The 16428-nt window shown below is 48.9% G+C and overlaps 1 protein-coding gene across 3 annotated transcripts in view; it reads left to right on the forward strand.

Annotated features, from left to right (window-relative positions):
• COL27A1 (collagen type XXVII alpha 1 chain) overlaps positions 1–16428 on the forward strand; it is a 152713-nt gene that overhangs the window by 9479 nt on the left and 126806 nt on the right. For all 3 annotated transcript variants that reach the window (XM_068657457.1, XM_068657458.1, XM_068657456.1), the window contains exons 3-4: positions 3503–3573; positions 8394–9820. In XM_068657457.1, coding sequence (XP_068513558.1) covers positions 3503–3573; positions 8394–9820 — 1498 coding nt within the window. The remainder of the gene's footprint in view (positions 1–3502; positions 3574–8393; positions 9821–16428) is intronic.

The raw sequence follows: 16428 nt of genomic DNA on the forward strand, positions 1-16428 counted from the left end.
TGGTAATTCCCAACCAGGTTTGTTCTCAAGGCTGTTATATTGCTCTTGTCTTTAGATTCATCATAGTCCTTTTCTCCTCTGTTACAGAAGCTGTTGGCTGTCAGGTAAGAACTGATACATTCAGCAGGATTTTTTCTTGGCTTTTGCTCTTGAGGCTGCCACCTGAATGTGACCGTACTGGGGCTGGGAGTAAGACACGCTCTGCACAAGCCATGTGGAGCAGTGATAACTTCTGTAAGCCGCTCTGCCACAACTTGCTGCTGTCTGAAGTCTGATTTTTAATGTGCATTAAGAAGATAGTGAGTAAGTCTGGAAGCTGAGAACCCAGGGCAGAGTTTTGCTAATTAGTACACTAATTAGCAGTCGTGATTTCGGCAGATCTCCAGACTGGTTCTCCAGGGACCTCCAGGAGGTGCCAGCCCCAGCAGAGGTGGTGCTGGGACCTTTGGGTTAAGTTTTGTAGGAACTCCTCTGGGTGTTTTTTTTCTAGCTGCTACCTGCACGCCCCCGATTCTCACCGGGGAGATGCTGAGGTCACCACTGAGTCTGAGAAGTGTTACTGACAGCTTTGCACTTGTGTCCCTCTCTCTTGTCTCTTGCTTTCAACCCTGGTAGCTCTGGACAGATCCCTGGGCTCTGCAAAAAGTACCAAAGCCAAATTGCTCTGTAGTCAGTAGCTTCAACATGCTGTAAAGGGAGTTTGTGCCTCCACTGGAAAACTTTTAGGGTTCGTGTGAACCTCCATTGTAGGTGTTTAGGGGCGCTTCTTCACCTAGTAACTGTAGCAGTAGGATCCTCGTTTCGGTATTTGTAGGCCCTGTGCAATAAAAGAAATGAACGCCTCTAGTGGGTGCTTCTTGCTAGAGACTCTGTGGAAATCACCGCTTGTGGGAAGAAGCAGAGATAAAGGAAAGGTGCGCTTGATAGCTCTATAAAAGGAGAAAACTCTTCCTTTACTACTGCTACTCAAACTGCTTATGCAATCCTGTTGCTGCAGAGTTGTAACGGAAAAAGAGCCTGCATTATAAAATCCTGCAATAATTAACAGCCCCATCAGTCACAGGTCTGCCATTTGGAAGCTGCTTTTGCTTTTTCCATTAAGTTGGTAAATTTTGCCAAAGTGTTTTTCTTCAGCGCTTTGGCACTTGGCCCCGCTCTCAGCTCGTACAGCATTGGCTGCACGAGGGGTCCAGGAGCAGGGCTGGGGCCAGCTGGATCCCGTGCTGTGCATTCGTCTCCTTTATAGCCCCGGCGGTGTCACTGGAATGGAATTACGTGCTGGATTTTCCCTAAGGCTTGTTCTCCTTGCTGTGTTGGTCAACAGGAATTTTGGACGCACGTTTGGGTGGTGCCCAAAGAGTTCGCACCCCTCCGAATGCAGGTGGACTTGTGTTAGGTGTGTTGTGTGCACCAGGGTTTGTACAGATCTGGACAAATCTGGTCCTCAACAGAGAAAAGGTGTTATTAATGCTTGGGTCTTCTGGCTTTGGAGCCGATGTTGTGTTGGTCGCCCCCTTCCCCTCATGCTCTCATCAGGTGTCGAGCCCGGTTGCTGGCACCCGGTGCGGCCTTCACTCCATGCACGTGTGGGAGTTGCATCCACATCCTAACACTGTGATCCTTTGGAGGTGAGCACAGAAATGTAGGTCTTCTGTAAAGGGTATTTTAGCCTCTTTTAAGTCATAAAAAGGTTTCAGCTAGAGCTGGCTGTGAGGAATCATCATATTCTCTCTGCCTTCCTACTCCTCTTGAATGAGTGGAGCCAAGAGCTCTCCTGCACACAGCCACGTCTCCAGCCCCTGAGAGCTGAATTCTGTGGGATTCAGCAGGCAAAAAACAGCCCCATCACCCCAGCTGAAGGTCTCTCGAGTGCACCAAAGGTTTCCTGGTTAGCATATGGCTGGCTACAGGACATGGAGAAAGATTTGGCTACTCCACGCTGCTGTTCCTTCGTGCGTAAACTAAAGCAGGCCCAGAGCTCCTGAAATGTGCAGCCCAGTGTCAGGGTAATGGAAACAGCAAAAGACTGATGAGCTTCATCTCATTTTTTTCCCAGCCGATGTGGGGCCACTCCAGTATTTTGTCCCTTCGAGCTTTAAAATATTAGTTAGTGGCTGGATTCCTGCACGGATTTTTACGTTCGAGGCCAGGTTTCCCCGCTGCTGTGTAAATCACCGTGGCTTCGTTTAGCTGTGGGAAAGGGTCTCCTGCTCTAGGTGAGGATCTGGCCCAGGGTCTTGCATTGTCTCAGAGGATATTTTTTTTTTTAGTTAAAGCTGAGACTTGATGGCAGGAGAAGAGTGGTCTATAATCCCATTTGATAAATGATTCCTCTCTGCCAGATCTGAAGAGAGGAGCAAGCTCCACTTTGGCATCGCTTTGCAAATCCCACTGTTCTCACTGGCTTGGCTGAAGTGAAGAGCAACTGGTGGATGTCCCACACTGCTTTATTCTGGCCGGGGACTTTCTGTAGTTTACTTTTTTTTTTTCTCAGTTCCTCCAGCTGCCTGATGCCCTTGCTGATCGAGCAGTTAAATCTCATCTCAAAGACAAGGGAATTCAATCTCCAAACTTTCCACTGACAGTTTTAAGTGAGCTTAACCAAGGAGTTTCCTATGTTCGTTACTTGGCTCCAAATCAAGGAAGTTGGCGGGGGAAAGGGGGCTTCAGCTGCCTTTCTGGTAAAACTTTTCCCCTCTGCTGCTGTTTTCAATGGCACTTGGAGGCTTAAAGTTTAGCTAAAACAGAAAGGTTTGCCCAGTTCCTTCTCAGACATGAAGGAATCTGCGAGAACACTGCGCTTGGGAGGCTGCAGCTCTTGCTTTCTAAAACTCCCTGCCATAACAAACTGATGAGAAAGTCATTAGTGGCAATGGCATAGGTTAGAAGCTGTCCCCCACCTTGGTGTTGGTGTAAAACATGAGTCGATCTCTGTAGGATTTTACCTGTTCAGAATATTTTGAAGTATGTAGTAAAGCAACAAGACTCCCATTTTGTTTGCTGAGATGCAAGGGCCGGTGATCTGTCCCTGCGTGGCAGCCCCTTTCCTACCTGTGTCCTCACAGACGTGCACATGTACTGCTGCCATGTCTTTTGGCCTTCCCATCTTGAATTATTTCTCCATCCTGTTGCATTTCTGCTGTCCTGTCCTAGGCAGGATGAGTGCCAGCAAGCAGCAGTAGTGAAAGGACTGCTGACCTGGCACTGGGGATGCTGTGTCTAAAAACACCGGTCTGGTCCTCGTTCAGGATTTGATCAACAGCCCGTAACACTGGTGGGAAAACCTCCCGCTGAATTCAGGGGGGTTTAGAGGACTTTGAAGCAGCAGAATGAAATCTGTCAGAAACAAGCACCATTCTGCTGAGCACCCGTTTCCTAGAGGTGTGTGAACACCGCCATTGACTTCACTGGACTTGTGGTCCAGGAGAAGGCCTTTAACAGGGCTGTTTTCTGTTGTTAACATTGTAGAAACTCATTATTTTTTCTTCTTTTCCAATTTTAGGGGATTCTGCTTTGTCTGGACTGTGTTATGTTTTAGCTGGTTCCTGGGATTCACACAGGGAAATTCTGAAGGTAAATCACACTTTTTTCCCCCCTCTTTTTCAATCAAAGTAAAAGTGAAGGACTTCTGCATCAGTTCAGGACCATCATTTAATAATCCCTGAGCCTAGTGCACAGAATTAAGTGCATTTATTGCTGATCATTGCAGTGATCCACGTGATGTAGATGACGCAGTTAACAGCTGGCAAAAGAACCGGGTTTTTACAGGTGATTACGTGCCCCCCAGGACTTTCAGAAGTGCCTGTCTGCCTGGTGGAACTGGTGGGAATGAAGCCCTTCAGTGTATCTGAAACGTCACTGGCATCTACCTGCATTTGCTAGTGCTTAACTGCTTTTAGGAAGTGCCCCTTGGGGCCGGGGCATTAAGGAATTAAGCACCTCTGGCAGATGGATTTTTCCTTGACCTGAATGCAACCCAACCACTCCTGGTGCAGACACGTGATGTTGTGCATACAGAAGTTATGGGAGCTCTGAAAGTGAAAGCAAATTTCAGGAAGAAGTATCCCATGGGAGTGGTTGATAGGAGAATTACTGTGTCTGGCTTGGTCCCCATGCTGCAGGGAGAGAGCTCTATAGGGAGTGACCGTGTCTCTTCACCCCAGCTCCTCTAGGCATCCCTTCCCAGTGCTGATGGAGACAGGACAAAAGGTTGGGCTACAATAATCAGTGATCCCCATGTGATGAGGCAGCTTCAGAGTCAACAAAAATAAAAAATAAACGCATCTTTTACAACTGATAGTGGTAGCTGAGCCTCTCTGCAACATCTGTTTGTCAGGGAGCCAGCCCTTAAAATAGCAACACCTCTTCCACACGGATGTTTTACGCGGGTACATGCTGGAACTGAACAGCTTCCTGCAATCAGGAGACAACAATAAGTGGACTAGCAGGCTCCAGGGCTCTCCTCTCAGTCTCCAAAGCATGAAGGAAAAATAGAAAGTTGGTCAATGCTCAGCTGTAAGCCAGCCCATGGAGCACTTTTTACAGAAGAAAAAATAACATCCCTGCCATCAGTAATTTTGAAAAATGTAATATTTTCCGAATTCTGCTTCAATGCAAAAGAGGTGAACATCTGGCTGAATTACTTAGTCAAGCAGTTTTCAGAGCAAGTTTTATGTCAGCTCATAAAGAGGCAGAATAAATACTGTGTCTTGGCATCTCCTATTCAAGGAGGTTTTAATATGCTGTTTAGATTCGTCTTTATCATGGGAGGAAAATGATGGATAATTATGGGATGGTGCCATCTTTTTTGATTGTTACCATCAGTTCAAAGGAACCTCTTTCACTTCGCTCTTAGTGCGGCAGATATCTCCTTTCTGAGATGCTTCCTCCGTGATAAAGGAATTGCAAAGTCCTGCTCAATTTCCCTACAACCAGAGACAGGGGACCAAAAAGCAAAACCTTCCAAGGAAGCAAAGGCTGTAAGGAAACCCTGGTGATTTGAGACTCTATTATCACTCAGGATTTTTGAATGAGAGATCTATGAAAACAAATAAGAGCTTGTTCATAGATGTGCGTGAGGATGAAATGAGGCCAATGCTAGAGGCTATTGATGACCTCAGTTATTGCTGTAAGGCTCAGAGATCTTCCTGCATGCTGGAAAATCAGGGAACATCGAGGGTGAGTTTTCCCTCGGCATTACAAATCCAAATGATCACGAGGTTAGTGAGTTCATCTGATGCTCACTAAGGGTCTGGGCAGTGACTTTTGGAAATGTAGCGTTTGTTCAACCCAGTTTTAGTTGTGGGCACCAGATCTCAGCTGCTGGAATCCAGGAAGCTGCAAGTTATTTCTCTCCTGCCTTTTGGCTTCTTTCTTTATAAAGATTTTTATGTAGGGAAAGGGGGAGGGAGAGCAAGGCGAAGGGTAGCAATAAAACACTTTATCCCCTCTTTCAGAGATGATCGTGTGCTTGTTGATGTGCTGCGTATCTTGCTTCATGCACAGTCTGGTAGAAAAAGTTTTCCCCAGTTGCTCAAGCGTTGCTGCAGGAATGCTGCAGCGAGGTTTGAGGCACCTGGGAGCAGGCAGCTCTAAGTGAATGGATTTTTTTAAATAATGTGTTTTGATGGAAAAATCTACAGAGGAAAAAAAAATGGAAGGAGGAAAAAATGCTTTGCTAAACTTGGAGCTATTTAAAGAAGCCACAATTACCTTGCATTTTACGTTAGTCGATGACATCCCGTCCTCCCTGGAGACATGCCCCACCAGCCCCGGGCTGTCGGCATGGGACGCGGAGGCAGACGGGCTGGGTGCACAGGAGTCCAGAGCTGTGTGCCTGGACCTGGGGCTGGAAAATCCACATCCCTGTCCCGTATGAGGTCTGTTTAAATCAGGCTTTGCGTAGGCATCTAGAATTTGGCTCTACCTTTGTGGGTTTTCAGGGAGAGGAGAGGTTGAGTCGTGCTTTTTTTCCTTTTCCTTAAGCACTGTTTGGTGCAGTTGCTAACAAAGCAGTTGGATTGGTATTGTAAACAGCAGCGGCATCCTTTGAGCAGGGAAACATCCTTACATCTTCACACAGCAGCTACCAAATGAATAGCTCTCAGAGTGTAAAGCTTCTCTGCCTAGCAGAGACACACCGCAGTCTGTCTCTGGGAGTGAACCTAAAAATACATGTAGAAATTGGAAGCTGGAGTCTAGCTCCCAGCTTAAGCAGTAAATTTAGTTCCTTAGGGCTAAATCCTGGTGCCTTTGAAGTCTGTGGCAAAGGTCCCACTTGACTGCTAGAGCCATGCCTTGGCCTTTACTGTTTCAAGGGCTCTGGGAACAATCCAGCCTGAAGATGCTGCTGTGATTCCTGCGTTCAGTGGAGAGAGAAGAGCAAGGCTCTACCTTTGTGGGGTGAGGGACTGCCCTGTAGAGCAATACGTCAGAAAAACAGTGGGGGACCAAGGATTTCTTAGTACAAATGTACTGTTATTAACACTTGAACATGCTGTGCACTAAATTATCCTCTCTTTATGGAGTGGGAAAATATCTGTCCCGTTGCACATCTGTCTGACACATCTTCTCCAGGACAGTCTCTGCTAGCAAATGAGTCAAGCTGCCTTGAAAAAGGGAAGTGGGAATAAAGCTGATCTCAGACAAAGAAAATATTGATTGACTTGTTCTTGCATACAGAAATGGCCATTGTTTTTGCCAAAGACAAGGAACAGAGGTTTTCTCACTATTCTCCTCCCTTCCTGACCAGAGACATTACAGGCCTCAGACTGGCTTGAGTCTACAGCCCCTCTGGCCAAAAGTGAGGATCTCTTTCTAGTGCCGGTTCTCCAAATATTGAGAATTGTGCTGAATATTTAATAGTTGAGGGTAAAAGCGGCCAAATTCCAAGGCCCCTCTAGAAAAGCAGCTTTTTTTTTTCCTCTCCTTTGGACAACCTTTGGTTTGCTTTTTTTTTAATATAGGAAAACTACTGCAATCCCCTGATGTTAACTGATGTGCAGCCATAATTGGCACTGCTGCACTTCTGATGGTTAAATTCTTACCTTGAGAGATCAGGGTTTGGATCGCACAGCCCAGACAAGCAGCCTGCTCAGGCTGGCTTCCCCAAAGAGCGCTTAATGCAAGAGTTGGTCATCGAGTAATGGGGGCTGCATTTGGGCAGGGAGGAGGGAAGGAGATAGAGCTGTCCTAGCTCATTTTAACAGTGATTGCATCATGCTAATCATCATCGCCATGCCTTCATCTGTCTTTACCATGTGGTTGCCATCTTTTGTTAGAGTAAATGCTAGAGCTGGAATAAGAGAATGAGATTTTGGGCACATGGAGCCCTTTTTTCAGGTCTGGGCGTATTTACCTTTGCAGCTGTTCTCTCATAGACCTGAGCATCTTCCCCAGTTAAGTAGCTGAGCTGAAGCTGCAGCCAGCTGGCTCCAGTCTGTGTTGCTGTTGCTTGCTAAGCTGCTTTGGACTCCAAGCTGTGTGACTCCTGTTAGACCTCAGGGCCAGGAACCAGAGGACTCTGCTTGTATGTCTGCTGCAGGCTTCTCCCAGCATCAGCAGCCAAAGATGGGTGCCTCTGGGCAGCAAGTGTCCTGTTCTCTCTTGGACAAGGCACCCAGCTCTGAGGGATGTGCTGGAGGTGACTCCTACCTGCTCAGTGGCAGCCACAGTTTCTCAGCTCTCCACAAACCAAGCCTGGTTCTTCCAACTCATTTTAATAATTTAAAGTTGTAAGATGATCCTCTGGGAAAAAAAAATCACTGCTGTTGAGAACCTTAAGCAGTTCAGTGAAATCTAGGTGCAGTTTTTTCATGCTGGGAGGCACCTTTGCTTCCCTAAACTCTCCAGAGTCTCTAAGATCAAAAGCTGCTGCTTACTAATCTGGAGACACAGATACAAGGCTTTCGCTCCCTTTGAAAGTTCTATTCCTTGCCTTCTGGGGATAGAACATGTTGCAATCCCAGCTCAGTCTGTTGTTCAAATTCCTTTCCAGCTGTGTGGTCAGTACTCAAAATTAAATCCCAGGGAAGTGGAGTATTGGTGCTCAGTGGGAAATTTCCTCGCAGTGAGGTCAGCTCCCTCCAGAACATCTGGAGCCAGTCTCTGGTGGGACAGGACAGCTAGCCAGATGCACCATGGAGCTGTTGCATTTTGACAATTGTTGATGACCAAGTTGAGCATTGCACTTGCTGTTCACACTATGTGCAGGAGGAAGAGTAATGCACTCTCTATTGTCATTACTTGAAAATACTTTTGTTAGATGATGGTTGAGGTTTCCTGAAACCTGTTGCATGTTTGCATGGAATGGCCTGACCCCTCGTAGACATTTCACATGGATCCAGCCCTTGGGTTGCTCACCAACTGACATGTTCTTTGCGCTTCCCTTTCAGATGTGGATGTTCTTCAGAAGCTGGGCCTGGCAGGGAGAAGGTCGTCGAGCGGATGGTCCTCGTCACGTGCAGTTCCTCAAGGGGTCATTCCTTTCAAATCAGGGGTCATCTTCACTCAGCGAGCGCGTGTCGAAGCACCGATCAGCACCATCCTGCCCGCAGGCTCCAGCGTTGACTTGCTCCTAGTGCTGAGCCTGTGCTCCCACCGCATCAACAATGCTTTTCTCTTTGCTGTCAAGAGCAAAAAGAAAAAACTGCAGCTGGGGGTCCAGTTTGTGCCTGGGAAGATCATAGTATACGTAGGCCACAAGCGCTCTGTATATTTTGATTACAATGTTCACGATGGCCAGTGGCACAATATGGCCATCGATATCCGTGGCCAGACAGTCACTTTATTTACTTCTTGTGGGAAGCGCAGAGTACATGCGGATTTGCATTTTAAAAAGGACGAGGCATTGGATCCACATGGGTCTTTCCTCTTTGGGAAGATTAACCAGCACTCCGTGCAGTTTGAAGGAGCCATCTGCCAGTTTGATATTTATCCTTCCGCCAAGGCAGCTCATCATTACTGTAAATACCTGAAAAAACAGTGCAGGCAAGCAGATACCTACCGGCCGAACCTGCCCCCCCTCATCCCCATCCTGCCCAGGGATCCCAGCGCCTCCCCGAGTACCCCACAGCGTATGGAGCCCTCGCTTCAGGGTCTGAAGAACTTGACCACTGCCACCCCATGGCTGGAGTTCGGCAGGGTCACGGCACCCCTCAAGCCTCGGGGTTCAGGTGCAACAACCGCCGCGTTGGTCTCGTCCCCTCTGCCAAGACTGACAACCAAAGCCACGAAGGTCACAGTGGCCCCGTCTCCTGTCCCATCGAGTACCGAGACGCAGCCACCCACTCGTTCACAGCCTCGGGGGACGGCGACCACCCTCAGGGTGTCCCGGCCCACTCCCAGCACGCGGATGGAGAAAACTCCCCTTCCCACTGCCAAAAAGGCCCCGCCAGCAAGCCAGAACCCTGCCACGGCCGGCAGGAAGGAGTCCAAGCAAGAGACCAAAAAGAAGATGAACCAAAAACCGACCATCGAGTCCTCGGAAGTGCCCAGTACTGTAAAGCCCACGAGGAGGAGGATTGATAACACAACCAGCAGTGTCCACTTTGTCACCCTAAAGCAAACCCCAAGCAATGGGCTCCTTCCAAAGAAGCATGCGTCGCCCCCCACCAGGAAGGTGGATCCCAGCAGTGTCTCTCTGGTGTACACCAAATCGCCCCTGGGGTCTGCCCGTCCCGTCTCCAGAGCCCAGGCACAGGCCTTCAACCTCACCACCCCAGCTGCGACCGATGGCTATCAAATCTTTGACCCCCTTGGACCCACTCCTTTTCCATTTTTAGTGGGATTTCCAGGAGTGAAAGGAGAGAGGGGACCCCAGGTAAGTTCAAGCTCTTGATAACTCTTCCCAGTCCCAACTCAGCTGACTGGTTGGCACACCAAAACCTACAGGGCTTTCTGTAAATCTTAGCAGAATGTGGCAACTCAAAACCTTAGCCAAGCACTATTATCTCTCTGATGACAGATTTACTGTGTATCTCAGTGTAAGCATTGGTGCTCTGTGAAGGCAGATGCCCCCTAAAAGTTGGTCATTGAAGTCGTTGCTTGATGTTAGTTTAAAAACAAAAAGGAAATCCCATCCTACAAATTGCTGATGGCAGTTCTGATGGCCAGGCTGGGGTTCTGCTGTGCAGCCCTGGTTTTACTCAGGGTTCCCATTACTTCCCAAAGAAAATCCAGATGCCTCAAAACAGGCCACAAATTAACTCTTTCTTAACCCTGGTTATTATTTTGTGTTGTTCCTAAAATTCACATTTCTGGAAAAGTGCACTATTCAGCAAATACAGAGATTGCTTCAGGGGTTGTTGTGCGTTTTGTTTTGTTTTGTTTTAACAAACCCTTCTCTATTCTTATGCTGTAACTTAATTTTTAATATATTTCTTAAAACGTGCAACGAGTTTCCTTTATAAATTTAACTACTGCATTCCATGCTCAATAACCACTCTCAGGGTGTGTGTCTTGGCCATCAGAAGAGCGTTCACATGTTTAGTAATGCTAAAAGCAGTCAGGCCACACTAATTATCTGCTAACATGTTTTTTTTTAATGCAAGAATGCAAACAGGATCTTTAATCTGGCCAACGTTCAGGAGGATTTGGTGTTCCAACCCAAGCCTTTTGCTATACTGTGTATATGAGGGGGTTGTACATGTATAATAAGTTTCTCCCAGACAGACTTTGGTTGCCAAGTTCCAGCCTAGAGCAAATTTTTACAGCTGACTTCTTAAAATAGTGAAAGAAGGGTTTACAATGGAAAATTTGAGACTAGCTTAAGGAACACAATCAACAGCACTTGTGTCTGCAGATGAGCTGCTCGTTGTTGCGACTAACACCTAAAATGCAAGGGTTGTGTTTTGCTAAGCCCTCCATGGGTGCTTATCTTCAAGGTTTGCATCCCCCTGCCTTCCACATTTCGAAGCAGCGTGTTGGCTCTCTCCTGTAGGGAAGGATGCCTGACTTCACAGGCACGTCCTCTTGTAGTCATTGTGCTTGGGGTTTTGCTAAATCCCTGAGTATGCAGAGGGAGCTTCAGCACTTCTGTCTGTGGGCAGTTTTCCCTGTTCCATGGGGATGCGTTTCAGGCATCTTTCCAAGAGCAGAAGTTCAGCAGTTGTGAACTGCTCCTAAAACACCACTTACCTGTACCGGGCATAGCTGTGTGGCCTGCTGAGCTCTGAAATCCCAAACTTCTTGCCCTACAAATGTTACAAGGCTGACCAAGCTCCAAGCCCATGCTTCCCCCAGCAATTTAAAGAGCGAATTATTGAACTGGAGTGGAAAATCCCTCTCAGCTTGTGAATCACTGCAAAGAAAGTGATTTGGGCTGAGGGGAGAGATGGCAGGCTTTTTCCATCTGCTGTGGGAACAACTGGAGTCCTGAAGCCAGGCAGAGGAGAACATCTTGACGCTCTGCCTGGCCTTATCCTCTCTGGCTGCTGGAAACCGAGCCGGCGCTTAGGGAGGGAGAGGTTACAGCTTGGCTGGAGCCGGCAGCCGCACGGTGTTCGATAGCTGCTGTGACTCACATCGCTGCACCACGCTTCCCTCAGCGTCTCTGACGTGGGAAGGGAAAGAGGAGAAAGGACCAGGATCGGGATGAGGAAATTCATGGAGCGCTCCCATGGCCAGACGAGCGTGTTTCAGAGCAAGCGGTGATAAATGCTCCGTGCCTGAGTAATTACCTGGCACCGTCCTCGTGCTGTTGGGCAGGCGTTTGAGGTGAGGTCAGTGCAGCCCTTCCTGGCCTGGGGGCGATGCCGCAGCCCTGGATGGGGCAGGTCGTGGGCTGGGACCTGACGTGTGAAGTCTGGTGCGAGGGTGGGAGGACAAGGTGATTAATTCACTGGTCTGCTTGTGCTGCCTGGTACGAGGTCTTTTCAAGACCCTGTGAGAACTTCAGGTATCCCACTGCAGGCAGAGGAGGGTGTAGGAAAAGCTTTTCAGCAAGGGCTGGGACCACTTTGGCTGTGATCTGCGTGCCGAGGCAGACTGGCAGCCCCCTCTCCAGGAGAGGAGAGAGGACCAGCTTTCATCCAGATCGTCCCCAAATCGGGGTGTGATTGACAGATGGGGACGAGGCAGCGATGACTCAGGCGCTGTGGTCTCTGTGCAGTTTGTGAACGGTCCCAAAATAACCGCGGTGCAACCTCAGCCACGCAGAGGGGCCCCTTCCCCATGGTTGAGGGATGTGTCCACGTGGTTAGAGGAATACAAGCAAGGGGCTAAAAGGGGACACCTTCACCTGGGAGTAAAAGGCAGCACCGTCTGTGGATTAATCTGCCCTAAAAGACCACCACGGTGCTGTGCAACAGGAAATGGAGGCACTGTCCCACATGCAGAGCATTAATGCTTCAGGAATGTTGGGTTTTCTGGGTAGCCAGAGGAGGGAGGATAAAATGCTCTTTTTAAAAAAAAAAATTGCTTGGGAACCACTAATAACCACAAGCATTTGGGATCTCTGCTCTGAATCTCTTCTGGAGAGGGGAGGAATGGTGCAAAGAGCCCCCAGGCCTGGCGCTAGGGCAGTAGCTCAGCACTGACTCAGCACCGGGCAGGCGTCCTGCTGCGTGTCCCCATGGTCATCGCTCAGGTTTTGGGGCAGGCAGGCTTGCAGCATGCCCCCAGTGCGTGAGCAGCTTGGAAAGCCATGAAAGAAGAAAATACCAAGTTGTGTTTTGGGGGCAGCATCTCCAGTCCTGGCAGGGCTGCGATGGGACGCGCATTGAGTCCTGCCATGGAAGGGGTGGTGGTGGCTGCCTGGGGCTGGGGCTATGGCAGCAGTGGGCTTGTTGGGGGGCATATGGGGCTGCAGCCCCCTCCCCTGCCCACCAGCAGGGATGCTCATGCTCCGGGCATGCCGTAGAGCTGCAGCAACCCTTTGCCTTGGTGCAGCCATGGTCTTGCTGGGCTGCATATAGCATTACCAAACGAGCAAGCTTATCAGACACGTAGGAGCGCCAGCAGCCCCTGTCTGCACAGCCAGGTCCCCGCGTCCGAACCCCGGTGGCAGCATCCCAGACAGGTGTGGCACGGCGCTGGCAGGCAGCATCATTGCAAAGGCAGATGTTTCTGAGCCCGTCCCAAGTCTAGACTGCTCCAGCTGCCATCTTCCGCATGAGGAGTTTGTCTTGGAGCCCGGCTGCTTTTGTAGAGCAGCAGTCCTTGCCAATTCAATCAGCGTGGAGGGGAGAGAGAGGTGATTGGGAACACTGATAAAATATGAAGTGCCTATTTCCAGTCCTCCTTGTACCAGAAAAAGCTGCTCAGGCTGACAGTCTATGATAAATTAAGGAACACACAATGTGTTTGAATGTCTCTTAATGAATGAGTCATGTTTTCTTTTGAAAAAAAAAAAAAAGAAAAAAGAAAAAGAAAGAAATTGCATGCTTTGTATAATACATGGGAAAAGTTTTAGCTTCACTTATGCAGTTGGGTCATAATTTTTTGCTAATTTAACCAAAATTATCCCCAAAGGGAAAAAATCTTGTAGGCAAATGACTAAACATCAGAGAGCTCTTATGTGCATACGACAAAGTTCATTTTGAAGAGTAGTCATTGAGAGTGTGACTGAGATAGATGTACTGCAAAGGATGTGGGGATGTGTTATATGAATATATATAGTTATAGTTATTTTATAAACCTCTAAAAATAGAAAGTGAGTGATAGAGAATGGGATCCCTCTATTTCTTCACACCCCTTCAGACTTCCTTCCAGGGTCTGGGATTGCTCGAGCCTCTGGATTTCTCATGCAAAGTCTGTTCCTGAAACGTCTGTAGAAAAGCGTTTTTTATCAAGCTGGAACCCAAATCTTTTGCTATGTATTGTGCTGCCATGCTTTGAGGAATCCAATTGTGGACAAGGGCTTTTCAGTGAGAGGTGTTGCCCAGACCCAGAATAAACATCTCTTTCTTGCGGAAATGGTATTACAGGACTGGCTGCCCACCAGCGTCTTGGTTTCTGCCAGAATTTCGAGGGCTTTTGTTTATAGCCTGGTTGAAACCCAGATGTGTCCAAATTATAAAATAATAAACCTGCCTCAGAGAAGAACATGACCAAAGTGCTGGACTTTTTTCTCCAAACCTCCAGATCTGTTTCAGGCAGTTGTTCAAGCTGGGTTTTGGTTCAGGTCTTGTCTGCTTCCCTGCAGAGTGCCTGGCAAGGGCAGGGAGGTGAGGAGGGGCTGCTGTGTCTTTTGGGATGAACTTTTCTTTTCTGTTCTCCTGAGCAGAGAAATTCTAATTGCAGTGCTGCCTCTGCAGCTGCTCAGTCCCTTCGTGCTGCTGCTTCCCAGATGTTCAAGGCTAAGCAGTGGATTTGGGGCAGTGGCCTGGCATGTGAAATGTGCCTCGTCTGTCTCCGGGAAGGAAAGGCAGGTTCTCGGTCTGCGGGGATAAATAACATCACTGCTCAGGGTGCCAACCTGGGGGGAAGCTTTCGATGCATTTTCTGAATTCGCTTTTAAGGTGACTTTACTACGTGTGTGAGCATCTGAGATGGAGGAGCGTTGCCTCTTCTCTCTCCTGTTTGCACACAGCAGCGTGCCCAGCTCTGACATGCACCCATTTCTGGGATAGAGGGGAATGGAGCCACTGGTGCTGAGTATGGGAGGCAGAAGTACAGCAGAAGGACCTTAAAACACAGATGTGTCAGCCCATCAGTGTGCTCTGGAATGTGAGCTGAATCGTGTCCTGGGCGGTCATCAGCTATTTACTGCCAGGCTGAGTACCCGTCCCTGGGGAAACAATTACAGAAATACTTTGCTAGCTGAGCAATCCGAATCAGTAATCACCCAAAAGGAAGAGAGTCATTTCCCAAACCACCAGCACCGATTCCTGTACTGATTATGCTTTCCTCGAAGCTCTCCCCAGACAGGCTCAGCCTTGCTCTGGTTTTGAGACCTGAAGACACCTCTGCTGCTGGGTGCTGCTGGGGCAGGGGGAGCCCTGAGGAGGGTCCTGGTGTGGGAAGGGCAGGGGGATGAACAGGCTGATCTCAGCAGCAGGAGGAAACGGTGAGATTTCGCTTGTCCTCAGGGTCTGATGTATTTCACTTTCAGACAACCTAGCTTAATTTGCAATTTGAAGCTCAAAAAGCTAAGAAAAAAAGTCCTTTTTGCGCCAGAAAGTTTCCCAGCAGCAGCTTAGAATAAATCCTGTAATCATTTGGTGGGATCAGGCATCGTTGCTAATGCTACCGTGGGAAACTGAGAAGGGTTAAACTTCCATGTGGCTGCCACGAGCTGCTCCACGGAGCTGTTCAGGCTGGTTAACAGCTCTGCTGCTTGGCTTGAGAAGAGAGAGTGTCTGCTTCTGCCACGTTTCTCCTTGATCTCCCATTTTGCTTCGTGTGATAGCGGGCTGTGTGTTCCCTGCCACCGGTTTGCAGCAAGGAGCAGGCAAGAAGCCAGGGAGACAGGACCCAAGGTGCGAGGAACGGCAGCTTGAAGGCTGCAGGAGGCTGTCGGCTCTGCTGGTGTTGCAGAGCATCCGTGCAGAGGGAGGGCAGGAGGAGTGGTGTGCTCCTCCAGCTGCCAGGGAAGGGAAACTCTGCCTCTCCGAGCCCTTCCCACTGCTTGCAGTGGGCTTCCCTGGGGATTTTCTCAAGGGTTACAATGGAAAAGGTGCACACAGGCTCTGTTTGGTTCATTTAATGCTTCCCCGCATCCCCACAGCGGGGTGAGGATGGAGTATGGGGACTGCCCGGCCACTACCTGCAGGCAGAGCCCGGCTCCTGCTGCGTGGCGGCTTGTGGATGGACGTCTCTCACTCTTGGTGTATCAGAGCTTTGTGTGTTAAGTGGGACAGCATCCATCGTCTGTAAGTAGCTGGGCCCCGGTCCAGCCTTATTCTTCTCTGGCTGCCTCTACGGATGTGCATTTTTCTGCATGTGTGTTTCAGCACTGCTCTTCCCAGGCAAAGCCAGTTGTCTGACGTGGGCCTCGTGTTTGAAAACCAGAGCTGGATGACACAGAGCCTCATGTATGGGGCGCAGGGCAGAGGAGAAGTGAGTAACAAGGAAGGCACGGTGTGTGTCCCATCCAGTCCAGCTACCAAGGAACCACGTGAGAAAGCAGAGCGTGGCCTTGCAGCGTGTCATGTTCTACAACTACATGTGTTCATCCAGCTACCCCCGTCATCTCCACCTTGCCTTGCTTATTCATCTGTTGTCACACTCTTGCCCTATGCATATTCACTGTGGAGTTCTGACACCTTGTGCTCATCCTACAGTCACCTTATTCCTCTTACTCTTCACGAGAGGAAAAGAGGTTGTAGGAAAGGCAGCAAATTAAACCGAAGCAAAGTGGAAGGGACTCCAGAATTCTGCACAGCTCCTTCTGTGCTGCCCCAGCTATCTACTAGCTCTGTATCCCCGCTCCAGTGCAGGTGTTAACTCTCTGTATTTTTTTTAGCTTCATTGTGTTCTGAACAGCAC

Source organism: Anas acuta, chromosome 20 (genome assembly GCF_963932015.1).
Source record: "Anas acuta chromosome 20, bAnaAcu1.1, whole genome shotgun sequence".
NCBI classification, from domain to species: Eukaryota; Metazoa; Chordata; class Aves; order Anseriformes; family Anatidae; genus Anas; species Anas acuta.